Raw genomic sequence first — 21,098 nt, 5'->3', positions numbered from 1 at the left:
TCCTAGGTTTGACTTTTTTTCAGTACTTAGTTGTCTGACTGCCACTTTGTTGTACAGTTTCTTTACCAATCTAAATTGCTGATGCAAAGTGATCTGAATAAACCCAGATTTTTTTTTTCCTGATGCATACCTGATATGAGGAGAAGGGAAGAAGGGGAAAAGAGGAGAGTAAAGAACATCTTATTCTGAAATGAAATTTGACCTAATTCTGGAACAACTTCTGCTTGATGATGATTTCTTTTTCTTTTCTTTTCTTTTCTTTTTTCTTTTCTTTTCTTTTCTTTTCTTTTCTTTTCTTTTCTTTTCTTTTCTTTTCTTTTCTTTTCTTTTCTTTTCTTTTCTTTTCTTTTCTTTTCTTTTCTTTTCTTTTCTTTTCTTTTCTTTTCTTTTCAACTGATAGTGTTATACTTTTGCAATTCTGTTCTGTGTTGTTCTGTGACAACTTAAAAGTTTCCTGTTGTTGAATTGCAAAGCCCTATCTTGAGAAAATAGGAGGTAATAAGACTGCTACCCTTTTTCAAAGAAGTGTGTTTTATTTGTCCCTCCCTCATCCCTTCCTAATATGCTGGTATATTCCTGCCTAGGAAAAAACTCTGGTTCTAATTTGCGATTTCAAAATGAAAATGAAATGTCTGTGATGTAAATGGGCTTCCTGAGGCTGTGGACATCTAAGGCTCCTGCCATTAAAAACATCTATATCTAATTTTTGGTCTCCAAGTAAAATCCTTAGGTCTAAACTTCTTAAACATCAAAACCTTTTTAATTCTCTCTGAAGCACAGTCTCCAGAAAGTATTTCTGATGTATAATTCTGAATGGGGAAGTTCAGAAGTCACACCTGCTTAGCTGCAAGCATTTGCTTATAAATGAAGTTGAGGTGATCACTGAGTGTGATTGTCACAAGATGGCCTAGCCTTCGAGCCTACACCTGACTACAGTGCCTGGCCAAACAGCTGCTTTGTGTCACAGTCTGCTTCACAGTGATCAGGTACCAGGGTTGGTCTCCAGTCCTTCCTAGAGAGGTGTATTCTGTAAGAGCAACAGAGATTTGTGAGCCTCCATTGCCTATCACCACCAGTGGATGCAGCCGAACTGTTAATTGTCCTCTGTCCTGCCATTTGGTATCTGTGAAGCAATTTCTCAGGACATACTAGCTCTGTTGTTTGCTGCTACAGAGAGTGTGAATCCATGCTTAGTCTTTCTCTCAACTTCAGTGGGTTCTGGGTTAGAGTTGTGAAGTGTCAGGTTGTCTTAAAATTTCCTCGTAGTTAACATTCTAAAGAGTGTACACTGTGCTACGCTGGGCTTTAATCAGGGGTACTTCGCTGCACAGATAATTAGAAGCAAAAGTAGCAATGCTTTGGCTAGTCTGCTGCCATAAAGTTCAGTGAAAGAATTTAATAGCAAAGGATATACATTTTTTATCGGTATATGCAACTAATTTTCATTAGCACACAAACACAGTGTTCTGAGAGTTAAGACAAAGATGGTATAAACAATAAAACAATCCAATACAATATGGATACCATATACTGTGTTACCCTTTTAGTACAAAGTCCAATATCTTTCTGTTATAATGCTCTTTGAAAGAACTAGTACTGGTACAGAGATAATCTCTGATTAACTCTGTAAAACCGTGTTAACATAAAAGGGATTGTTCATGTCACAGAGAAGTATTTTCAGAAATACTCCAAGAGTCTGAATTTGAGTACTTGCCTCCTTTTTTTCTTAACAAAATATTTTTACTCTTCAAACCTGGCGTTTGTTCATTCTGTCTGTGTGCTCCTGTCTTCTTGGGGTTTTGATAAACCTCCAGCATGGAAGAGGGAGAAATTAATGTGTTCCACTTCATCTTCTCCCTGAGGTCACAAGTGAAGGAACAATGAAATTTCTAGGCTGAAATGAATTTCATTAAAAGGGGACCTAGTTAACCTATTGCAAGTTTTTATTTCTAATATCTGCCTTGGTGTGATTCCATGAATTTTACATTTGCGTCCTGTTTGATACAGAGGTGGAGGTTTGAGCAAACATAAAATATTAATACTGAATCTTTGCACTTAATGAAGACATAATTAAAGGTACTGTTACAGAAGGGACTAGAAAGAGGTAATAGAACAGTGCTTAGGGTTTGTTCAAGTAATTTTTTTAATTTGCCATTTGCTTGCTATGGGTGAGAATTTATAAAAAGGTAGAAGCACAGACTAAGATTGCTAGTGAGAGTGTTTGTATAGGGACTGCCCTTACGTCCACTGATGTTCATGCTGCTGTTAGCCACTTTTTGCTCTTTCAGAATGGAAAAAATTAATTTTCTATTCAATTTCCAGAAAGGAAACAAAATAATGTCGAAAATGTAGTTTTTCCTATTTTATCTACTGTAGAGGCTTTCTCATTTTGTTGACGAATACAGGCAGTGGATGCTTGACTTGTGCCTAAGTTCTGTTCAGCAATGCTTGGAGTGCTGTTGTTGCTGATGCTTGTTGTTAATGTGTTCCCCTTCTGTAGGGGGAAAAAAAAGAACAAAAAAAATTAATTTTGTTTTATTTTATTTGCATCTACACTTTTTTTCTGGGAGGCCCAAGCAAAATGTGACTAGTGCCTATCTTCACTTGAGTGCTGCACTGTGATCCACAGAACTTGCAGAAATTAATTACTTTCACCTTTTTGTTTTCTTTTTAATATCCCCCAAACATGCCAGAGCACATAAAATCAGATGTAGGCCTTGGTCCAAAGACCTCAGAAGGAGCGCACAGGTGGCACTTGCCCAACGTGCAGCATATTTAACACAGGCTTGTTCTAAGCGATACTTTTATAAACCAGAACCCTTAAACTGAAAAGTAGAACCGTCTTTAAAACAACCACATGGCTCTACATAATAAACTGTGGTAGGGCTCAGTACTTTTATTAGCTAATTAAACTTTTGCTGTGTTGAGAAGAATGCTTTGGGAACACACGCCTGAATGTATAACAAAATTCATTCTGTACTTGTACCATGTGGAAAGGAAGCACATCTGGGAGTGAGTGGGTGAATGTGAAGAAAAGCTTTTCCAATTGCTTCAAAAGGAGCTTGAAGTTTATTTTTTAAGTAAAGTGGTTAGTTTAGGAGGGAGCTCAGCAAGTTCTGAGCTAGACAGGTTTTCCCATTGGTTTACTGAACCTGAAAGAGACACTGATTTATAGGAAGCTTGCCTTGCAAGTTCCAGTTCTTGGGTTTCCCTAGATGCAAGTGTCATAACATGCACTTCTTACTAAATAAGACCACCATCTGCAGACATCTCTCTGTGGAATTCCTTAGGCATCCTACAGAAAAATATACTTTTGTGTTCGTCTTCCATTTAAGTAAAACTTTATCTTCAGAAGCATCACCTAATCATTTTGCTGAAAACCTCCCTGTTCTTTGTAAAATTCATGAAATAGAAAACCAAATCTGAATAAACGATAACCTGCTGAGCCACTTACATTCACTGTTGTAAATGAAGCTCTAACTTTGTTTTTTATCTCCAACAGACAAACAACAGAAAGGTGAATTTGCCTTAGAGGGCTACACCATCAGAATGAATAATAACCTTCGGAAGGATGCAAAGAAAGATTGCTGTTTTGAAATCTCTGCTCCTGATAAGCGCATTTATCAGGTTGGACTTCTTATGTCGACTTGAAATTAAATTGATAAAGCCGTTACAATTCCAGTTACTGAATTAACATTTTAGTAAAACAACTTTCACTGACATCTTAATGAAAAAACGAAATCCTTTCTTGGTTACACTGTATATTCATATATAAGGAAAAAAAAATCTAATTTAAAATATATATGTATATGTTCAAATGTTATCTTTTTGGACAAGAACAGGGAAATCTATCATCTTTATCTATTGGTCATTTCGATGTAATTATTTTAATACCTATTATATGGTATGTCTGCATGATTTCTTGGATGAATTAAGTAGTGGAAAAAAAGTTAAACAAAATATATATCAGTGTTAAATACATATTGTATTGGTCATGGCTTTGCCAGGAATATCTACGTAAAGGCACATATCAGCTGTGCAATTCAGAGATCTATCAGCTCGACATCAATATAGAATGTAAGTTTAATAAGTTTTAAATATCTGAGATTGCAGTTGAAAGCCAGTTAATTAAGCTGTCAGGTAGTGTGTTGGAGTCTGACAAGAACATTTTTAAGAAAACTGTACCCAGCAGTCTAAAGAAATTCATGGGTGTCTTCTAATTGTCAAGGGCAAATTTTGTTCATCAGTTCTGGCTTTGACATTGATGAAGAGAAGCAGCTTTTTTCTGCACAGCTGCCAGCTGCTGATCAGAGTTTCAAATCCATCATCCTCTCCTTCAATTACGTAAATTTGTCAAAATTAGCTGTACATTATAAGAAGCATCCTTGCAAGAAAAGTACGAGAAGACATGAAAAGAATTACTAATGGTTTCTTGAGGAAGTGACAAGAATGCTACAGACCCTTTTCTATTGCTAATGAAACTGTGGTTATATGTTTGTCGTTGCTACTACTAGTTATTAATAAATATTTAATAGTTTGCAGCTGCCACTCCCAAAGAAGCAGAGGAATGGGTACAGCAAGTGAAATTTGTAATACAAGGTAAGCCAGCCTGAAGAACTATAGCCTTTATTATTAGTCCTGCCTGGTGACGGTAGTTCTGTCCATTAACTGATCTGTTATGTTTGTATATCTATTGTTCGTACTTGTCCTAGTTTTGAATAGTGAGTCCTGGATTTCAGTCACATTTTCGCTTTTACGTAACTTTTCTTCTTGTGCAAGATTCTTGTTTTTTTCCAAGAATAACATTTAGCCGGAAAGCTCTCCCTTATGAATGCTATAACAAAATATGCAAAGTAAACTATAAGCACCAGCTTGTAGAAAACATGTTGTGTTTTCATTTTGCATAAATTCTGCATAAGCTTTCTTTTCTAGGAAATGTTAACCTTTTAAACTGCTTTTATATAGATATGGAATCAAATACTATTCCGGAGGAGGAAGAGGAATATGATGATGTTGGACAAGCGAGCAGTGAACCAATAGATGATAGCATTTATGAAGAACTTCCAGGTACTCTTCAGATTTTTTACTTATGACCTGTGACAATTTTGTCTTCTCTACTGCTAATTTGGTAACTCTGAGTGGCTAAAAGTAAGTGGGCAAAGTAACCTGATGGGTAAGATATTTTCAGATTTTAAATTTTACTGTGACATTGAATGTGTCTTTAACCAGATCTGAGTGAGAACAGTTCAGTTTTCTTTAGCAGGGGCATCAAAATAGTGCAGAAGATGTAAAAGTGGTCTCAGGGGACTTTTGGCTCATTAACATTCTCTAGTATGTAATTTTTTTTAATTAAAAATTGACTTGCCTTACAGCTTTTTCCACTAACTTGCCCATATTTTTTTTTATTCATGTTGGCATTTGTATTGAGCAAAAGTTCTCTATCACTCTAGCTGCTGCCTGATACATGATCATATAATCCTGCAAGAAAGTAATGTGTTGGTTTGAATGGGCTCTGGAGATGATCTGTAAATAAAGAAAACATATGAGTATTGACATTTTATTTCATATCTTCCAGTATGATTATGGTTATATACAAACTTAATGTGAACAGCTTTTAGAATTGATTATAGATATTCAGGTGATAGGATGAAGATGTTTGGTCTTCTTTATATTTTAAGAAACCATGTAAAAATCAATTAATTTTTTAGATACCATTTTAAAGAAATTATATCTTAAAGTGATATGACAATAATCACTTTGTATGAAATAATGTTCTGCATCCCTTACTGTGTTAGGCAGTGCAATTATCAAGCAATAACTTGAGAGGAAAAATCAGGCATGTCATGTGATGCCAACTAACTTTATTTATCTGCTAGGTTGAATATTGAGTCCACCGAAGGGGGGAAAAAAAAAGTATGCCTTGGTTTTCATTTTAGTGTTGTTTCAGTGAACCAAGGGAGAAGAGAGTACGAGTGACTGATGAAAAATCAAAACACACCCCACATCATACAATTGGAAAATTGTAGGAGAGGTGTTCCTTATTTTTATTTTTATTTTTTTTCAATTTCTTTGAATTTTATCTAGACTACTTCAATACACAAGTGCATGTTCTGCTGACATGGGGCACAGTTGTGTCATGCATGCTGTAAAACTCTTCTGCAGTGGATATAAAATCTGTGTTAAGGGTTTAGTCTTATAGCTGGAAGAATGCAACCAAACCTTGCTGCAGTGCTCTTTGGATGCTCGGGCTCTTAGAGAAGGTGATGCTTTATGTTCGATTATATGTTCGTTAATGAAGATCTACGTGTGTCCTAGGTTAAATTTCTCTTACCTGAGCTTCACTTACCTTACCCATTCATTTGAATCTCAAACAGGAAGTAGATCTATAGCAGTAATGCATAAAATATTGGCAGAGAAACAAGAATTAATATATTCTTTGCCTTCTTTGCTCTGAGTTCTGGTTTTGGAGAATTGCTGGCTTGATATGATTCAGCAAAAATTTAGAGTGTTTTCACTTATATCGCATTTTTATATCAGTTTTCCAGGAACTGTTGTCTCCTAATGTGGCTAATAAATCTGAAATGTAACAAAACAGCTGTCACAAAGAAAGGATAGCCCTTCTGTTGTTCAAGAAATCTAGTTTCATTTTTCAGTTAAATAACAGTCTTTCTCCATGATCTTGAAGTGGTGCTTCATTTTCACGTTGTGAAGTAGGGATTTCCTTTCCTTATTTTGTACCTAAGAAAAGAGTAAAAGAGTTCCACTTTGGTCTCGCTTGGCTTCATTAGGACTGATTGATTGTATGCTTTTAATTCCTGTTGGCTGTCCTTTCTATTTTCTCAGGTAAACAAATGTATTCTTTCTTCTTTTAATAGTCAAAGGGTGGAGCTCCGTTATTCCTGCTGTTACCTTACTAATTTAGAGCAAACAAGGAATTCTGAACTCTTCTTAAGAGAACAGAAAAGAAAAATTCCTTGTAGAGCCCAAAAGCTATGATAAGCTCTGGAGTGTAGAAGATAAATTCTAGATCCTTGTGAGAAGGGAGAAGAAATTTATCTTAGTTTTTTTATCCTTGAAACATCTTAACGTTAGATCCACTGGCTTTTCACAGATCAACTAGCTTTACAATTATATATTTCAGGTATTGTTGTATTTCACAGCGTATTGTACCTTGTTGTTATTTATTTGTGTATAATTTGCCATTTCTCAAGTAATCTTTTGCATTTCTGAGGTATTCCAGTAGTCTTTTGTGTGTGTGTGTGTGTGTGTGTGTTTGTCAGCATTTCAGAAGCAAATTAAAACAGTTCATGAAGCATTCCTTTTTGTAATACTGGTTTTAGTATTAGAGTAAAGAGTGTTTGGGTTATAAAGAAGATATGAATATTTTTTTCACTGTTTAGAAAAACGGGGAATTATGGAGAACTGTAGCAGTAAGCAGGATTGGCTGATGCTATATTCACTAGCTATCACATTGCTTTGTTTCTTGTTTTTCCTCTTGTGGCAGGAGACAGTGTAGAAAAATTAATTTTCCAGACAGGTGCTGACTAGCTTCAAACCAGTATCCAGAATAGTAATAGTCTATTAACCTATTAAAAGCTTAGATTTCAATGGAATTCAATTTGTACTGTCTGCTGGCAGGAGGAGTAAGTTGACAGTTGGAGGGGTTACAAAGACAGAAATTACTCTTTTGATCTCGTAAGTCACTTTCTTCTTTAATGGCACATACAAATACATTTTTACCATAGAAGCATCATTTGTTTCTCAGAATTAGAGTGTTTTACTGTGTTTATTTAGGTGGAGTGAAAAACATCAGAACAGCTAAAGCTTTTCCAACTTGTAAACCTCCCTTGCAAGATTTGTTGGGGGTGGGGAAAAAAAAAGTTTTCTCCAGCAAGCCATGCTTTTGTCTTTTTGTTTTTAATGAAAATGCAGGTTGAAAATGTGGTCGAGCAGAAATAAAAATACTGTAATGGAGACCCATTTTTTTGCTTAATTAGCTATTTATTTTCTAATTTAGTACATTTTATATAATTTTGACATGGAAATTTTGTACTACAGTCTACAGCTGGATATTATAAGCACAGGTGGTTCCTTTTCTGTAACATAAATTCTAGAACTGTACTATTAAATAATTTTGTGTATGTGTGTAGATCTAATTGGATGCGTTGAGTCTTTAGCCTAGTGCTCTTCAAAAAAAATAAAAAATTATTCTTGTTAGAATGGGAGATACTTGTCAGCATTAAAGATGTTACATCTGTTACAATTCATGAAGACAATTTATTAACCTGGGGTCTTAGTGACATAATTTTTAAGGGCCTTCTCTACTATCTTCCTTGGTCTCATGTGCATGGACCACAAACCTGAATTTGCAAAGCCAACCATTGCTTGCCACCACGATCTTTCCTGCAATATCAGCTCTGTGTACCATCTACAGCAGTCTTGCACAATAGGAGAGAAGAGGTCTTAATTGAAGTTAACATCTTTATATTAATTTTCAATCTTGTCTTTCTTTGCTCTCTTTCTGCTCACAAGTTTGCACTGTAGTAGTAGATTCCATTGTGTACAGTATAGTTTCCATTAAAATGTTTCTAAAGATAAGATTTGAATTTTTTTTGGTGCTTCTCAGTGCATAAAGATGAAAAGCTGCCCTTACAGAACAGGTAAGGTTGGAAATCCCCAAGTGCTGTGGTGTGACATAAATTGGCATTCTTGGCTTTGTGTCTTTTTTTTTTTTTAGCTTGTCCATAAAATAGAGAACTTCTGGGTGAGAGAGAAGTAAGGACAGTGAAATTCAGTACTGTAGTGATCTCTAGCTAGGAGAACTGCTGTTGAGAACTAATCCACTCGATACAACTTGCATCACTTCCCAGTTTGCTGTAAATTAAATTTTGGGATCGATTTAGTCTCTGACTGGGACAAGGTTCATGAGAATGAAAAGCTTGCCTTTGTCCTCCAATACCCACTATCAATTCTCTGCCAAACAGTTTGGTCAAGCTGTAGTATGTGGCCAATAATTCTGTTTTGCAGTGTAGTTAGAAATTTAGCTAGCGAAACTGTAACCAGGGGAAAGCTCAGGGAAAGGTAAGAAATGTCTTAAGTTTTATGCAACACAAAGTATGATATAGAAGGTAACACCTTTCTTTTAACGTGTATACTTATTTTAAACAAAGTCCTTTAGTATACTTTTAAAATTATATCGATATTGTTCAGAACTTTTTTCCAGCATTGTCTATGAAAATAGGGAATGATCAGCCTGACTCTGACTCATGATTGCCTCTTTAAGCAGCCAGTTAACCTCTGCAGTTTAGCAGCATAACTTAATACCATCCTCATCTCTCTTGCTACTGGGTCGTTTGAGCTTTGAGGAAGGAAATTGTTTTTTATGATGTTGTAACCTTTTCTTGAGCATAGAGGGGAAAAAGGTAAGTTCGTGATCTCTGATTTACCTCTTGGGAAGGAGGAAGTCATGATTATTTAGTGGAGTTTGAGTATAAGCTTGGCCTGTCACTCAGGAACACCGACTCATTGCAAATATTTGTGTTCTCAAAATGCAGTGTCAGATGTATTGACTTTGGTGCTAGAAGTGAGATTTCACAGTGATGTGTTAAAGAAAATTCCTTTTCAGAAGACCTTTGCTTACTTTTAGAATTTTCAATATACCATGGTCAAGGCCCATAGGACTAATGCTGCATTTGGTGTCTGGCAGTGGGTTACAGGTGTACAATTAGTTCCTACACCCAGCAGGCTAAAATAAAGAAACTGTTAATGGACCAGTGTGAATCAGAGCAGTAGGTCTGAGTCAGCAGAGACACAAGTAATTGAGGAGTCTGAGATGTTACTTGCAAGGATTGCTGTTAAGTTAATATATTATATATGCTGGTATATTGTCTAAATTCCTCCCAGCATCTTTTGTTTGCCTCAACTATTTATGGAGTTCTTTACTTTTTACCAACAGAAGTTGTACGTAGCACTGATATGCTATTGATATTTTTTTTTTCTCCACAGACAGAATTCTAACTGCATTTTATTTGTAAATGAAGTGATTTCTAAGTATAAAGTACATGTAGGCTCTGGAATATTTGAAGCTGAAAAGACCAGGTGTAAGATCAGAATTCTTGAGAACAGTATTAAAGATGAATTTCCAAAATAATTACTGAAAGTGTTTTTGAGTAATTTCCATCAAAACATCTTTCATGTTTGAGAACTTCAAGGGCCTTTTTTTCCCCCTTCTTTTAAAGCAGTAAGTACAGGTCATTCTTCAAAACCATTTTTTTTCAAAGGCCGGATCCCAGTGTTGTTAAGGGAAAAGTATTAATTTCTTAACTGTTTAATTATTTATACATATGGGATATTTTTGCCTGTAATATCTTACTGATAGGTATAATATCAGAGTAAGGACTGCTACAAGGCTTACTCACTTTGCTGTAAATTAAAAGAAAATAATAGTAAAAAATAATAGTAAAAAGCCTATGTAAACTACACGTTGGTGTCAGAGAATAGTAAAGATTTTGTTTTCCATCTGAGATGTGTGGTTTTGTTGTCATGATCACTGGTATTTTGGGTCTACTCAGTGTCTTTGATTATATGTCAGATGTGGAAAATCACTGAAAAACAACCTATTGAAACCGTATATTGCTGAATCCCAACTGCTATGATGGACTGGAGCCGTGTCTGAATTCTCTGTTGCTCTGGGATTTGAGGCAACACTCTTGCGGGATTTACGTGTACCATAAAGTGTCTTCCAGCTGGCACTAAATGCTTGTGAGACATGAGTTATGAATCCAGGCAACTTTTTGCTATTTGAAGATTTCATATTCAGAAGGTGGTTAGGAACCTGATACCTGGATCTCAGCTTTTGTTTGCCACAAGAATTTGGGTTTATCTTCAATTAATGTAATCCTACATCTAAGGATGGAACCTTTTCTTTCTATTGATGTTAGGTGTCAGTGATGGAAGAGGAGGTAAGAAAATCTAGTGTAGCTGAAAAGAATAAGATGTCCCTTGAGTGGGAAGTGGCAAAAATAAGGTTCACAGACTATTTTGTGTTTCTTGTAAAGTGAATATTAAGTGATGGTTTGTAGATAACAGGTGTCCCATAGATGTCAGAAAGACTGCTGTGCAATGGTACATGTGCATGAGACAGTAAACATATTTCTAAACATACAAATGTGAGGAAGACACTAAAAACGGAATAATAATTGAGTACAAAAACTTAGTCTAATTTGAGTTCTGTTTTTAACTTTGTTTATATTTACATTGGACATGTGTCTAGTGTGACCGTCGTTGTCCACTGCTATTTGGAATGACACATTTACAGTGAAAAATTATGGTATCTTTTATTAGTCCAAAATTCTGCACATCTCGTTTGGTGATTTTGCTTTTCAGTATTTGTTTGGTCAGTGTTCTCTGATGCCTTGACTTCTATATTTGTTTTCTCTTCCCTTTTAACTCAGACACATTGCTTGTTCTAAGCCTACGTTTTCAGAATTTCAGATTGCATCTTCTATATTCCTGTTTTGTAGTGGTAGAAAGAACCATGGTCAGATATGAAATCCAAAGTAGTTGAAAGCATTATCTACATACACTAAATGGCAAATATGTGCTATTAAGTTTAGGTATTTATTCTCCTCTTGTTGAAATGCATGCAAGACAGGTTTCTGAGTTTACAAGCAGTAAAAACAGTAATATCCTTCCTGAGTTGTGATCAACTATAATAATAAGTTAAGGAATTCATGTTGCAAAGGCTGGGTTTATCAAAGTCTCGGGTTATCAAAGGCTGAATTTTATTTCTGTATTTCAGAGTATAAAACAAAACAAATCAGAAGTACTAAATCAGACCAAAAAAAAAAATTTCCCCAAACTAAAATAAACTGGGAATGCTTGTTAAATATGTGTTGTCTGTTAACGTTTTGAAGCTGGTTTTCTAAAAGTTAGAAGGCCTGACGTAAGAATATCTAAGAAGGAAGTATTTTTAATCATGCAATTTTATATTTAAAGAAGTCTTTCAAAAACTAATTAGCACACATCTCATTGAAATGAATTTACTTATTGAAATAAGATTATTTTATTGCATGTACTGATCAATCATTTTTATACTATTTTCTATGCACCAGCGCTAAACAACTTTTGACACTATTGATCTCGAAAACCGATCTGATGTGAACAGTATGTGACAGAAGGTTTTTTTTTAGAAAAAGATAGAATTCTGCCTCAGAAAAGCTTGTCATCCTGGAAAGACAAAATCACACAAAGTAATCTTCTATCATAGCATTTTTGATGCGGACTGTGCTTCTGAGAGTTGGCTTTGTGTTAATTGTGAGCAAAGCTTTGTTTATGCATGCATGTCTTCAATGGATTATGGACCTGAAGTTCTTTCTTTGGTGGCACTGGTTTTATCTAATTAAGCAGCAGTGAAATAATTCTAATGCAAAGCCTTCAGAAGAAATGTCTTTGTATGTGAGATAGTTTATTAACCATAAATTTGAGGAATTGCTGTAGTTTAGCAAGTTCAAAGTAAAATGTCAATTGTATTATGTATATTTATGAAAATAGAAAATTTGGGCTTGCTCTATTACATGGGTATAACTGTGATAAATGCTATATAGATAGATCAAGGAACCTTTACTTTTTGAATTTGTGATGAATGACTGCATATCAGGCTATTAAAACCATTAGGCAGAGTCTTTTGAGAAACAAGAGCAACCAGAGGTTATATGGTGCCTCAGGCTATTGCTTCTCAACTTTTCTGGTTTCCACAAGGTAGCTATTAAAGAACCATAACTTATACAACTGGATTCTCAAATAAGACCCAGCAAGGTGGGCTTTAAAGGCTGATTTATTCATTCTGTTACTGTAGATACAATCCTCTTATTTGAATTTTTAAGCCTTTGGAAAGGCATCAGAATAAATACCTCTATTTTTTTTTTTTTTTTTTGGTGTCTAAGTGTACTCTATCTGTTACCTACTTTACTTCCCACTCACCTTAAAATGGAGAAATTAGACAAAGCACTACAAATTAACCAGATCTTTGTGATTCTTGCTGGCTGTATGCATGTGTACCTGTTTTGCTTGTGTGTTACAGTGGTACTGCATTTGTAACAGATGTCATGTTTAGTTTGCACGTACACAAGGAAGGCATTGTAGGAAAAGGATTCCTGTCCGTCTTGGCTGCTGCTCCCTGGGCTGGTCCCATGTCTTTGAAAGAAGCAGGTTGGTTGCTCCTAGGAAAGAAAAGTGGTCAGTGGGGTGGACCAGAGATGCAGCAGTAGTCTGTGCCTAGAGTAGGCACAGGGATGCGCCAAGGATGTGCAGGGGCAGATACACAGGTGATCTTCAGCAGTGAAGGAAAGAACATCCTCTTAGGAAGTCAGAAGAGACTGTGGACAGATTGTTGCTAGTCAGTGAAATTTGGAGCAAGGTAGGACGAAAATATTCCTGTTCAGAATACAATTAGCACAGGGGAGGTTTTGTTTTGGTTGTTGTTGTTTTTTCTTCTTATATTCAAAGCAAAACCATTGTCTACAGAAAAGCCTCTAGAGCACAGAAGGAGCTTCTTTCTTCTTCCATTGTCAGAAAATACTTTAAGTGAATCTATGCTGGCTTTCATGCCTGTCTCAGTTTTTTTTCTGAAGAAGTGAGGTGTCTCCGTTACTAAATATTGAGCAGTGACTTCAGATAATTCAATAAACAAAGGCAGATACAATTTTGTTGTCATTTCCGTAAGGACCATAAGACCCAGTTTCCAGGTTAAATCACCTAGCTCAGACCTAGCAAATGATTCCTCGTACACTGCAACTGGGAGTCATATCTCTGGCATGAGGCCTGAAGAGTCTAAAGTACTGTCTGCAAGAGAATTCAACTAATCTCGGCCTCTGGAGACTCCAGATTTTCATGAGAACCATCTGCATGCCAATCCCACAGTAAAATGGTGAGCTGCCTAGGGAGCACTACCTCCTGCTTATGAACTATTTCCAGATCCCTGCCATTCTCCCTCATCTCTTGGAGGTGCGTGTAGGGCTAGTAAGATCAGACATCCAAAGCTGGTGATCCCACTCCAGGCCTAGTGTATGAGAACAGGGGAATGGGTGAGTATTTATTAACACTGGTAGGAATTAATGTGGAAATATTGCCCCCAGATATTGTTAGTCTAAACAGTCTGTGTTGCGGTTACGGTTTTCTGCTTACTTCTGATTTAACCTGATTTTTGTTTACTAGTGAATCATAGCAAGCATGTTTTACCATATAGCAGCTTTATTTCATCATTTAAGCTGGAGAAAAATTTAGTGTAGTTGGTGTAATTGAATTTGGTAGCATGAGCCATGAACAGTGTGAAAAGAGTCAGTGGTGTGTGTTTGTTACTTTTCATGAAAGCACCAAAAGGGTGAAAGCTGCTGATTTTTTATTTTTTGTCAACGTGCCGTTAATGATCAACACAGAGAATGCAAAAATGTCTTGGTAGAACATTTTTAAAGGAGTCACAAGAGAAGCATCTGGGAGCCAGACTTCTCTTGTGGAAACATGCCAACAACTGTATTGTGTTTCCTTTCACTACAGCAAAGTATGCTGAAATGCCTTGTCTTCTGTCCTTTTTTTCAGTAAAATCATTTCTGGAATCAGACTATAAATTTGAATACTTCAACCCTGAGGATTATTAAAGGATATTATGTGGTTTAAACAAGATGCTTTTGTTATGATTCTATGTATGTAAATACTATGTCAAGTCACATTTGTCACTATTAGGGATATGTAGTTTTCAGAAATGGCTTTTAGATTTAAATCTTGCTGCAGATCAACGAGTACAGGAAACTTTACTTGACATTAAAGACTTTTTTCTCTATATCATATAAATTTAAGCCTGAGAAATATAACTCCTGTACATGCTTGTCAAATAACACCGCAGTACAGAGTTGTACAGTATAGATTAGCTAGTTGAATATTTGATTGCTAGATGTATTTACGTAGAGAACTATTTATATTTTCTATGTAGATTTTAATAGCCACCACATTTACTTTAGCAAAACATCTTATTGATAAGGTTTATAAAATGTCATGTTGAACGCTTAAACTATTTATATAACTAAGAGCCATTACAGGTTAAGAGGACAAACAAAATTAATTTAGTTACAGTGAATTCACATAAATCTTTATAGTGTTTATATATACATACGAACAGTCTTGTGTGCATGCACACATATTTAGGCAAGCAGTCGCTAGTGCACATTCCTGTGAACCTACAAGACGACCATGGAATCAACTTCAACAACATTACTTGTTTTGTTCCTTTGAGGTATGAATTTACATCCTGTCCAGTAGTTGCAACTACTTTTTTGGGGGAGAGAGAGGAGGATAGAGGAGGGAGTGTTTTTTTTTGTTGTTGTTGTTAATTAGCCAAATAACCAGATAAGCCTGTAGAAACATTAAGCCCCAGAAGCTTTCCTGTATGGTGTTGAGGCCTACTAAAAGCAGTATCTTAAAGTACTTTATACTATCTTTTAATGTTTAAGTATGGATTTAGGTAAGATGCCTATTGCCTGGATTTTGTGGGCCAAATTTGAGGCTCTAGGAACATTTTTTTTTTAGAAGTGGAGCCAAAACTGCTTTTGTTGGAAGCTATTGTGAATCCTTACCTTCAAAGGTCCTTCTGCTCAGGTATGCAAGTTATATAATCTCTTGATCAAAAAGTAGAGATAACATTTTAAAAAGTGCCAAATCCAAATTAACGAATTTGTAAAGGATCTGTTCTGAAGTCACTTTTGAAACCTTGTTTGTTCATCAAATATGTTTTTGTTTTCTGAGTTTAATATATTCTGACCAGTTCACTTAGCATATAGGATGAGACAATTCTAAGAGGCTTGATTTTTGAAAACAAATTTCTGAAATAATGAATTTAATTGTAAACGCGTAGTAGCTGTGAACGTAAAGACAGGAAAAAAATGAATGACTTTCTGGAAGTGGCTCTGTGTAATTTCTTTTATTCTTCATTATAATTATTGTGTGTATATCCACGATTGAACTTGCTTGTGATGACCTTTATCTTTTCTCTTGAGAAGAATTACTATTATCAGGTCTTTCTTCATGAGGAAATAAAAAGGTCAGTGCAAAACTCATCCCTTATTTCTATGCAGTGCACATTGCACTTTGGCATATTTGTATTGAATTTTATTAATAATAATTAGATCATTTTGTCAAAGAAATTTTACTATTCCAAAATCAGACATTCTACATGGCCTTTCCTAGTATGTGCTCTTGCTTTTTCTGCTTCTTTCTACCTTCTCTTCTGCCAAGGTTGCTATTGGTGTAGCTGAGATTTTACGTACTTCTATTCCTCCTAATTCTGTCAGCCTAGCTAATTTTGTTTCTTCTTCTATAGCCTTAAACAGGCAAACTGCTAATTCTTCTGCATCTATATCTGCCTAAGAAGAAAAAGATAATGTAGAGAATGTGAATTTGTTATCTTTTGTAGTTGAGATTTTAAGTTATTTATTGCTAGGATCTGAACAACTATGTTGATTTAGCTGTCACTCAGAACATGACTGAAGGTTGCTTATTTGCAAGGGGAGCTTCAAGCAGGCACTCCAAGCAGGAAGCTGAGTTCATGAAATCTTAATATATTCATAATTAAACCCAGGAATTGCCTGTATCTCTGTGGATTGTTCACTTGTCCTAATGAGTATATTCTGTTCTGTCATTCAGGGGACTGAGCATGTTTTTCCTCCCATTGTGATACTTTGCTCTTAAAGCCTGAAGAGCCTTGTGAAACCCTTGAAACTGCAGCTCTCATAATAACCAACAACCTTTGCATTTGGCAAAGGAACAAAATTTATGGGCTCTGAAGAGGATATAATCTTTATACAAATTGGTTGTGACTGCAGAATGGGGCGCAGACAGGAAAGCAAGGGGACTGGGGCACTTGGTACTGAAGAAAGGAAAGAGAATAAGAAAGAGAGAAGGCAATCACATATATTCAGGTCTCAACAAGTAGGGAAGGTAAGTTAAGCAAAGCATGCTCCCACATTTCCTGAAAAATTTGTAAAATTACAGTAGAGTGAGAAGATCCAACTGCTTGTGTTGAGACAAAAATAAGATTTAACACTGCATTATGCAGCAACTGTAGATGACCTTGCCAATAACGCTCAATTTTTTTTTCTCTTGTGTGAGAGCAACTGGTTTTCCTCCAAAGAGAGAGATGTATTTTTTTTTATTACTTAATCTTCACACTTTTTACCCTAAAACATCATAGTAAATATTTTCTACTAGAATTTTTCTTTTCCAGTAGGGCAGTGAGTAATGATATAGTATCTTCCTGCTTCTATGAACATATTTTTATAATCTGTTGCCATAGTATGTTTCATATTAATGGGTACGTATAAGATAATATAGGAGAAATTCAGTGTCTTTTTCACACGTATTTAGAAAGAGGTCCCTCCCCCATATTGTCCAATTTGATTATTTCTCTCTACTACTGCACTCTGTGAGTATTCTTCATGGCAATAGTTATATGATTCAAACAGCATTTTTCTACAGTAGACTAAGGAATTGTAACCTAAAGTGTGCTTTGTGTTTGTCCCTACTGGGACTTTGATTTTTTTGGTTTATTTAACTCTTTAGTGTAGCAAATGTTATGACTCCAAAATGCTTTTGTCAGGAAGAAAATGTATCTGCTTTTTGGTTTTGATTAAGACAAACCATAACATATGCTGAGGTTCATTGAGTGGTGTCTCAGGAAGGTTGTTTAAAGAGAGAGAATTGTTTGCAGAAAATCTAAAAGTGATATTCTGGGACTCCAGTATCACTTCCTCTCCTTCTCACCATCTTTTTCTCCAGCATTTATCTGGAGATAGTTGATTACAAAGTCTACTTTGTGAGTAATAGTAGCATACAAGAGCACCTTTTTAAGATACAAGAAGTGCAACAGGGAAAAAAAAAGCCAGATTCCTCAAGGAAGTCAGTAAAATTTACATCTGGTGTCTTAGCAAAATCTGGACAAAATAGTTCTGTTATGTAAAGTCATTAGCTTCAACTGTATCATACATGAGACATCAAAATACACAGATCCATATAAAGCTGAATCTGCAGCTTTCATCTGCAGCTGAATAGCTTAGATTTTCAGACAGTGTTATGGAGTACCAAAAGAAGTCAAATGTCTCATAGAAACTTGATTCAGATTTCAGAGTTGGGGCAGGGTGTTGGACTTAGCAATTTCCAGAGGTCTCTTCTATCCCAAATGAATTCACGAATCTATCTTCACCTTACACAGCCAGTGGTATTTATTCAAGGCCATTATGGGGTCAGTACAACGTTAATTGTAATGACAAAGTTCTTTTACTGCCTACTGGTAGTACAGACAGAGTGGTGCATGTACTCAACCTTGCCAACTCTGGAATTTGAATAACAATCATTTTCAAAGAACTGATTAAAACTTGCACAAAAAGAATCAGTTGCAGGCCTGTCCAGTTTATCTGGTAGTGTATTTGAATGAAACCTTTTGCATCTGTTCTGGAATCAGTCTTGGATCACATGTGTTGAAAGGAATTAGGGCTGGAAATTGGCGTGGGTTCTGTCCTCAACTGAAACTAAAGCATCTCAGTACTCATAATGCTTTTATTTAAAATGTATTTTTATATCGTTCAGCATGTGGAGATCTCTTTCGGTTTTCTGTTCGAATACTGTTCCTTATTGGCTGTTTCCCATGATATTTCTGAGCACAGTGGTGAAGATTTCCTCAGATGCAACTTCCACTTTCATGTCACCTCCTCTACAGTCCCAGTGTTTAACCTGTGTCTGTGTAGCCCATTTCTGTCTTCATCTTTGCTGCTATGGGAATCAGCGTTTTCACTCAAGCTTGTCATGCAGGAATATGGCTTCACTGTGAGCCATTGGTAACTATCTGATCCATAGAAGTAGGGTTAATGTAAGAAATGTCATCTCTTCTATCACACCAAGAAATTTTTAGGTTTAGAGTCTCCTCTAAATAGCAACCAGCTTGTTTCCCACTTCTGTCACCCTCCTGGAGGCATTTTCATCCCCAAACCAAGCACCCTAATACAGTCAGATGAAGATGTATTGTTATTTATTATAACAAAGCTGTCTGTTGTCCTCTCCTTGCTGCACCCAAGGTCCTGCACTGTGGCTACTTGAGTATACAAGAGCACCTTTTAAAGTTAAGAAGTGCAATTGGAAAAAAATACACAGTAATTCTCAAGGAAATCAGCTAGTGTATGGGTATGTACAGGTGTGCATACAGTGGGAATACTGCAGATGCCTTCAGCTCCTGAGGCTGGGGAGCATCGTCCTCTGGAATGCTAAGTGAGGCAGCGTGCTGGCCGTGCACAGAACAGGGTGTTAATTCTTACTCCTTTGACCCCAGATGGTCTCTAGCCCTCACAACTAATGCTAGCAGAATGTGTCAGTTTGGCCATATTATAAAAAAAAGGATTTTATGTACTTAAATTTTGTGTCCTTATTGTTACTTGTTTGGAATTGCTTAAATGTTCCTTGTCAATAGTCTTGTCTGTAAGAAGCTAGTTCTCACTGTTTTTCAAAATTACATAGCTGGATTGATTTATGTTTCTTATTAGAATAATAACCCATCTGTTATGGGGTTAAGTCAATCCATAAAATTACAAATCTGGGAGACAAAAGGTCTCAACTCTTACTCACAGTAAGCATTTATTCATGTTTGAAATTTCTTGTTTACATTTGTGCAGAGAGATTATTTGGTAGGGAAAAAAGCAGTGTGTGTGGGGGAGTAATACTCTTGGTGTTAATAAGCCATTGTTTCTTTTTCTTAAGCAGAGTAATACAGAGAGGTGTGCTGTTCAGTGGCAGCAGAGTTCTTCATTGTACACACCTTTGTGTTTGCATGCGTCTCTCATCCCTGCTGAGTACAATAGTAAGGGCACTATGATCTTTAAAATGGTCTATTTAATAATACAAGTTTTTTTTTTTTTTTTTTTTTTTTTTTTTTTTTTTTGGGGGGGGGGAGTGGGGGATTGTCTTACAAGACCTGTGTATGTGTTTATAACCTTTTGACATCACAGTGAGATTTCACATGAAGACATATTAATGCACATTACAAGCATATGATTGCTTGTATCATTATGAAACTGATGAACAATTACTTCATTGCAGTGTTTTTTATCTTAACTGATCAAAACATCTTCCAGTGATTTTTATAACAATATGTGATTGGAATAACAACTTCACATGTTGTAGAGTTCTGTGCTGCAGCCGAGAGGCATGTAAATACAAGCTGCTTATTTGCAAGAAGCTTCCAGATTTGCAATATGATTGCTATGGAAACCACACAATGAAAACCTTATAACCATCTGTGTGGTTTGGTAGATTTTGCTGCATAGCTGAGCTGTTTTTGTTTACTGTTATTACAGTGTTGAATAGGATATATTAACCCACATGCTGGGATTATCCAAGGTATAAACTAATGCTGTGCAATGGCAATGTCTGTCTCAGAGATCAGAACACAGTAAAAAAAAAACATTTAATAATGTCATTAAATTAGTGTCTAGTATTCGAAGATGGTTAAGGAGTGTGTTGGTAGAGGAAACTACTAAATTTATGCATATTTATTATGGAGATACCACATTCCAGTGTAGGAATGCAGTGCTTGAGCCAAGCTCTAATCCATTTTATATGCAAGTGGTATGATTTTTTTTTTCCTTTTAAGAAAAAGAAATTGGAAGAAAAATCTATTGATTCATGTCAAAAACTCAGCTAGTGTAGTATTCATTGTTCTCTTTTAAAATCATGTGGATGATAGAATCATCTATGGTTCTCTGTTTATTTTTCTGTTCTTTCTTCAGACTGCAAAATAAATAATTTATTTTGAACATCTTTCAGGGACTAACTAAAAAAACCCAACAACTTAATAAATATAATGAGTTCCTTGTTGCATTGTCACTGCAAGAATTTTGGAGTTGGTTGCCATTAGGGTCTCTGAGTATGGAACATGTGCCTTAAGGACCAGATGTTTGTTCTTTGGATCTACATGCAGCTCTGGAAAAGTTCTAGTTTGATTAATGTTGATTACTCTCATTTTGACATAATGAGAAGGTAGAAAAGATTATTTTCTTACTGCAGTG

At 35.8% G+C, this 21,098-nt stretch overlaps 1 protein-coding gene across 1 annotated transcript in view; it reads left to right on the top strand.

Moving 5' to 3' along the window:
* SKAP2 (src kinase associated phosphoprotein 2) overlaps positions 1 to 21,098 on the top strand; it is a 114,661-nt gene that overhangs the window by 73,062 nt on the left and 20,501 nt on the right. Inside the window, exons 7-9 of the mRNA XM_082753062.1 lie at positions 3,503 to 3,627; positions 4,536 to 4,599; positions 4,966 to 5,067. Of these exons, the coding sequence (XP_082609188.1) occupies positions 3,503 to 3,627; positions 4,536 to 4,599; positions 4,966 to 5,067 (291 nt within the window). The remainder of the gene's footprint in view (positions 1 to 3,502; positions 3,628 to 4,535; positions 4,600 to 4,965; positions 5,068 to 21,098) is intronic.

Source organism: Aythya marila (assembly GCF_965140915.1).
Source record: "Aythya marila genome assembly, chromosome: 2".
Taxonomy (NCBI): domain Eukaryota; kingdom Metazoa; phylum Chordata; class Aves; order Anseriformes; family Anatidae; genus Aythya; species Aythya marila.
This window is presented reverse-complemented; position numbering and strand designations above follow the sequence as displayed.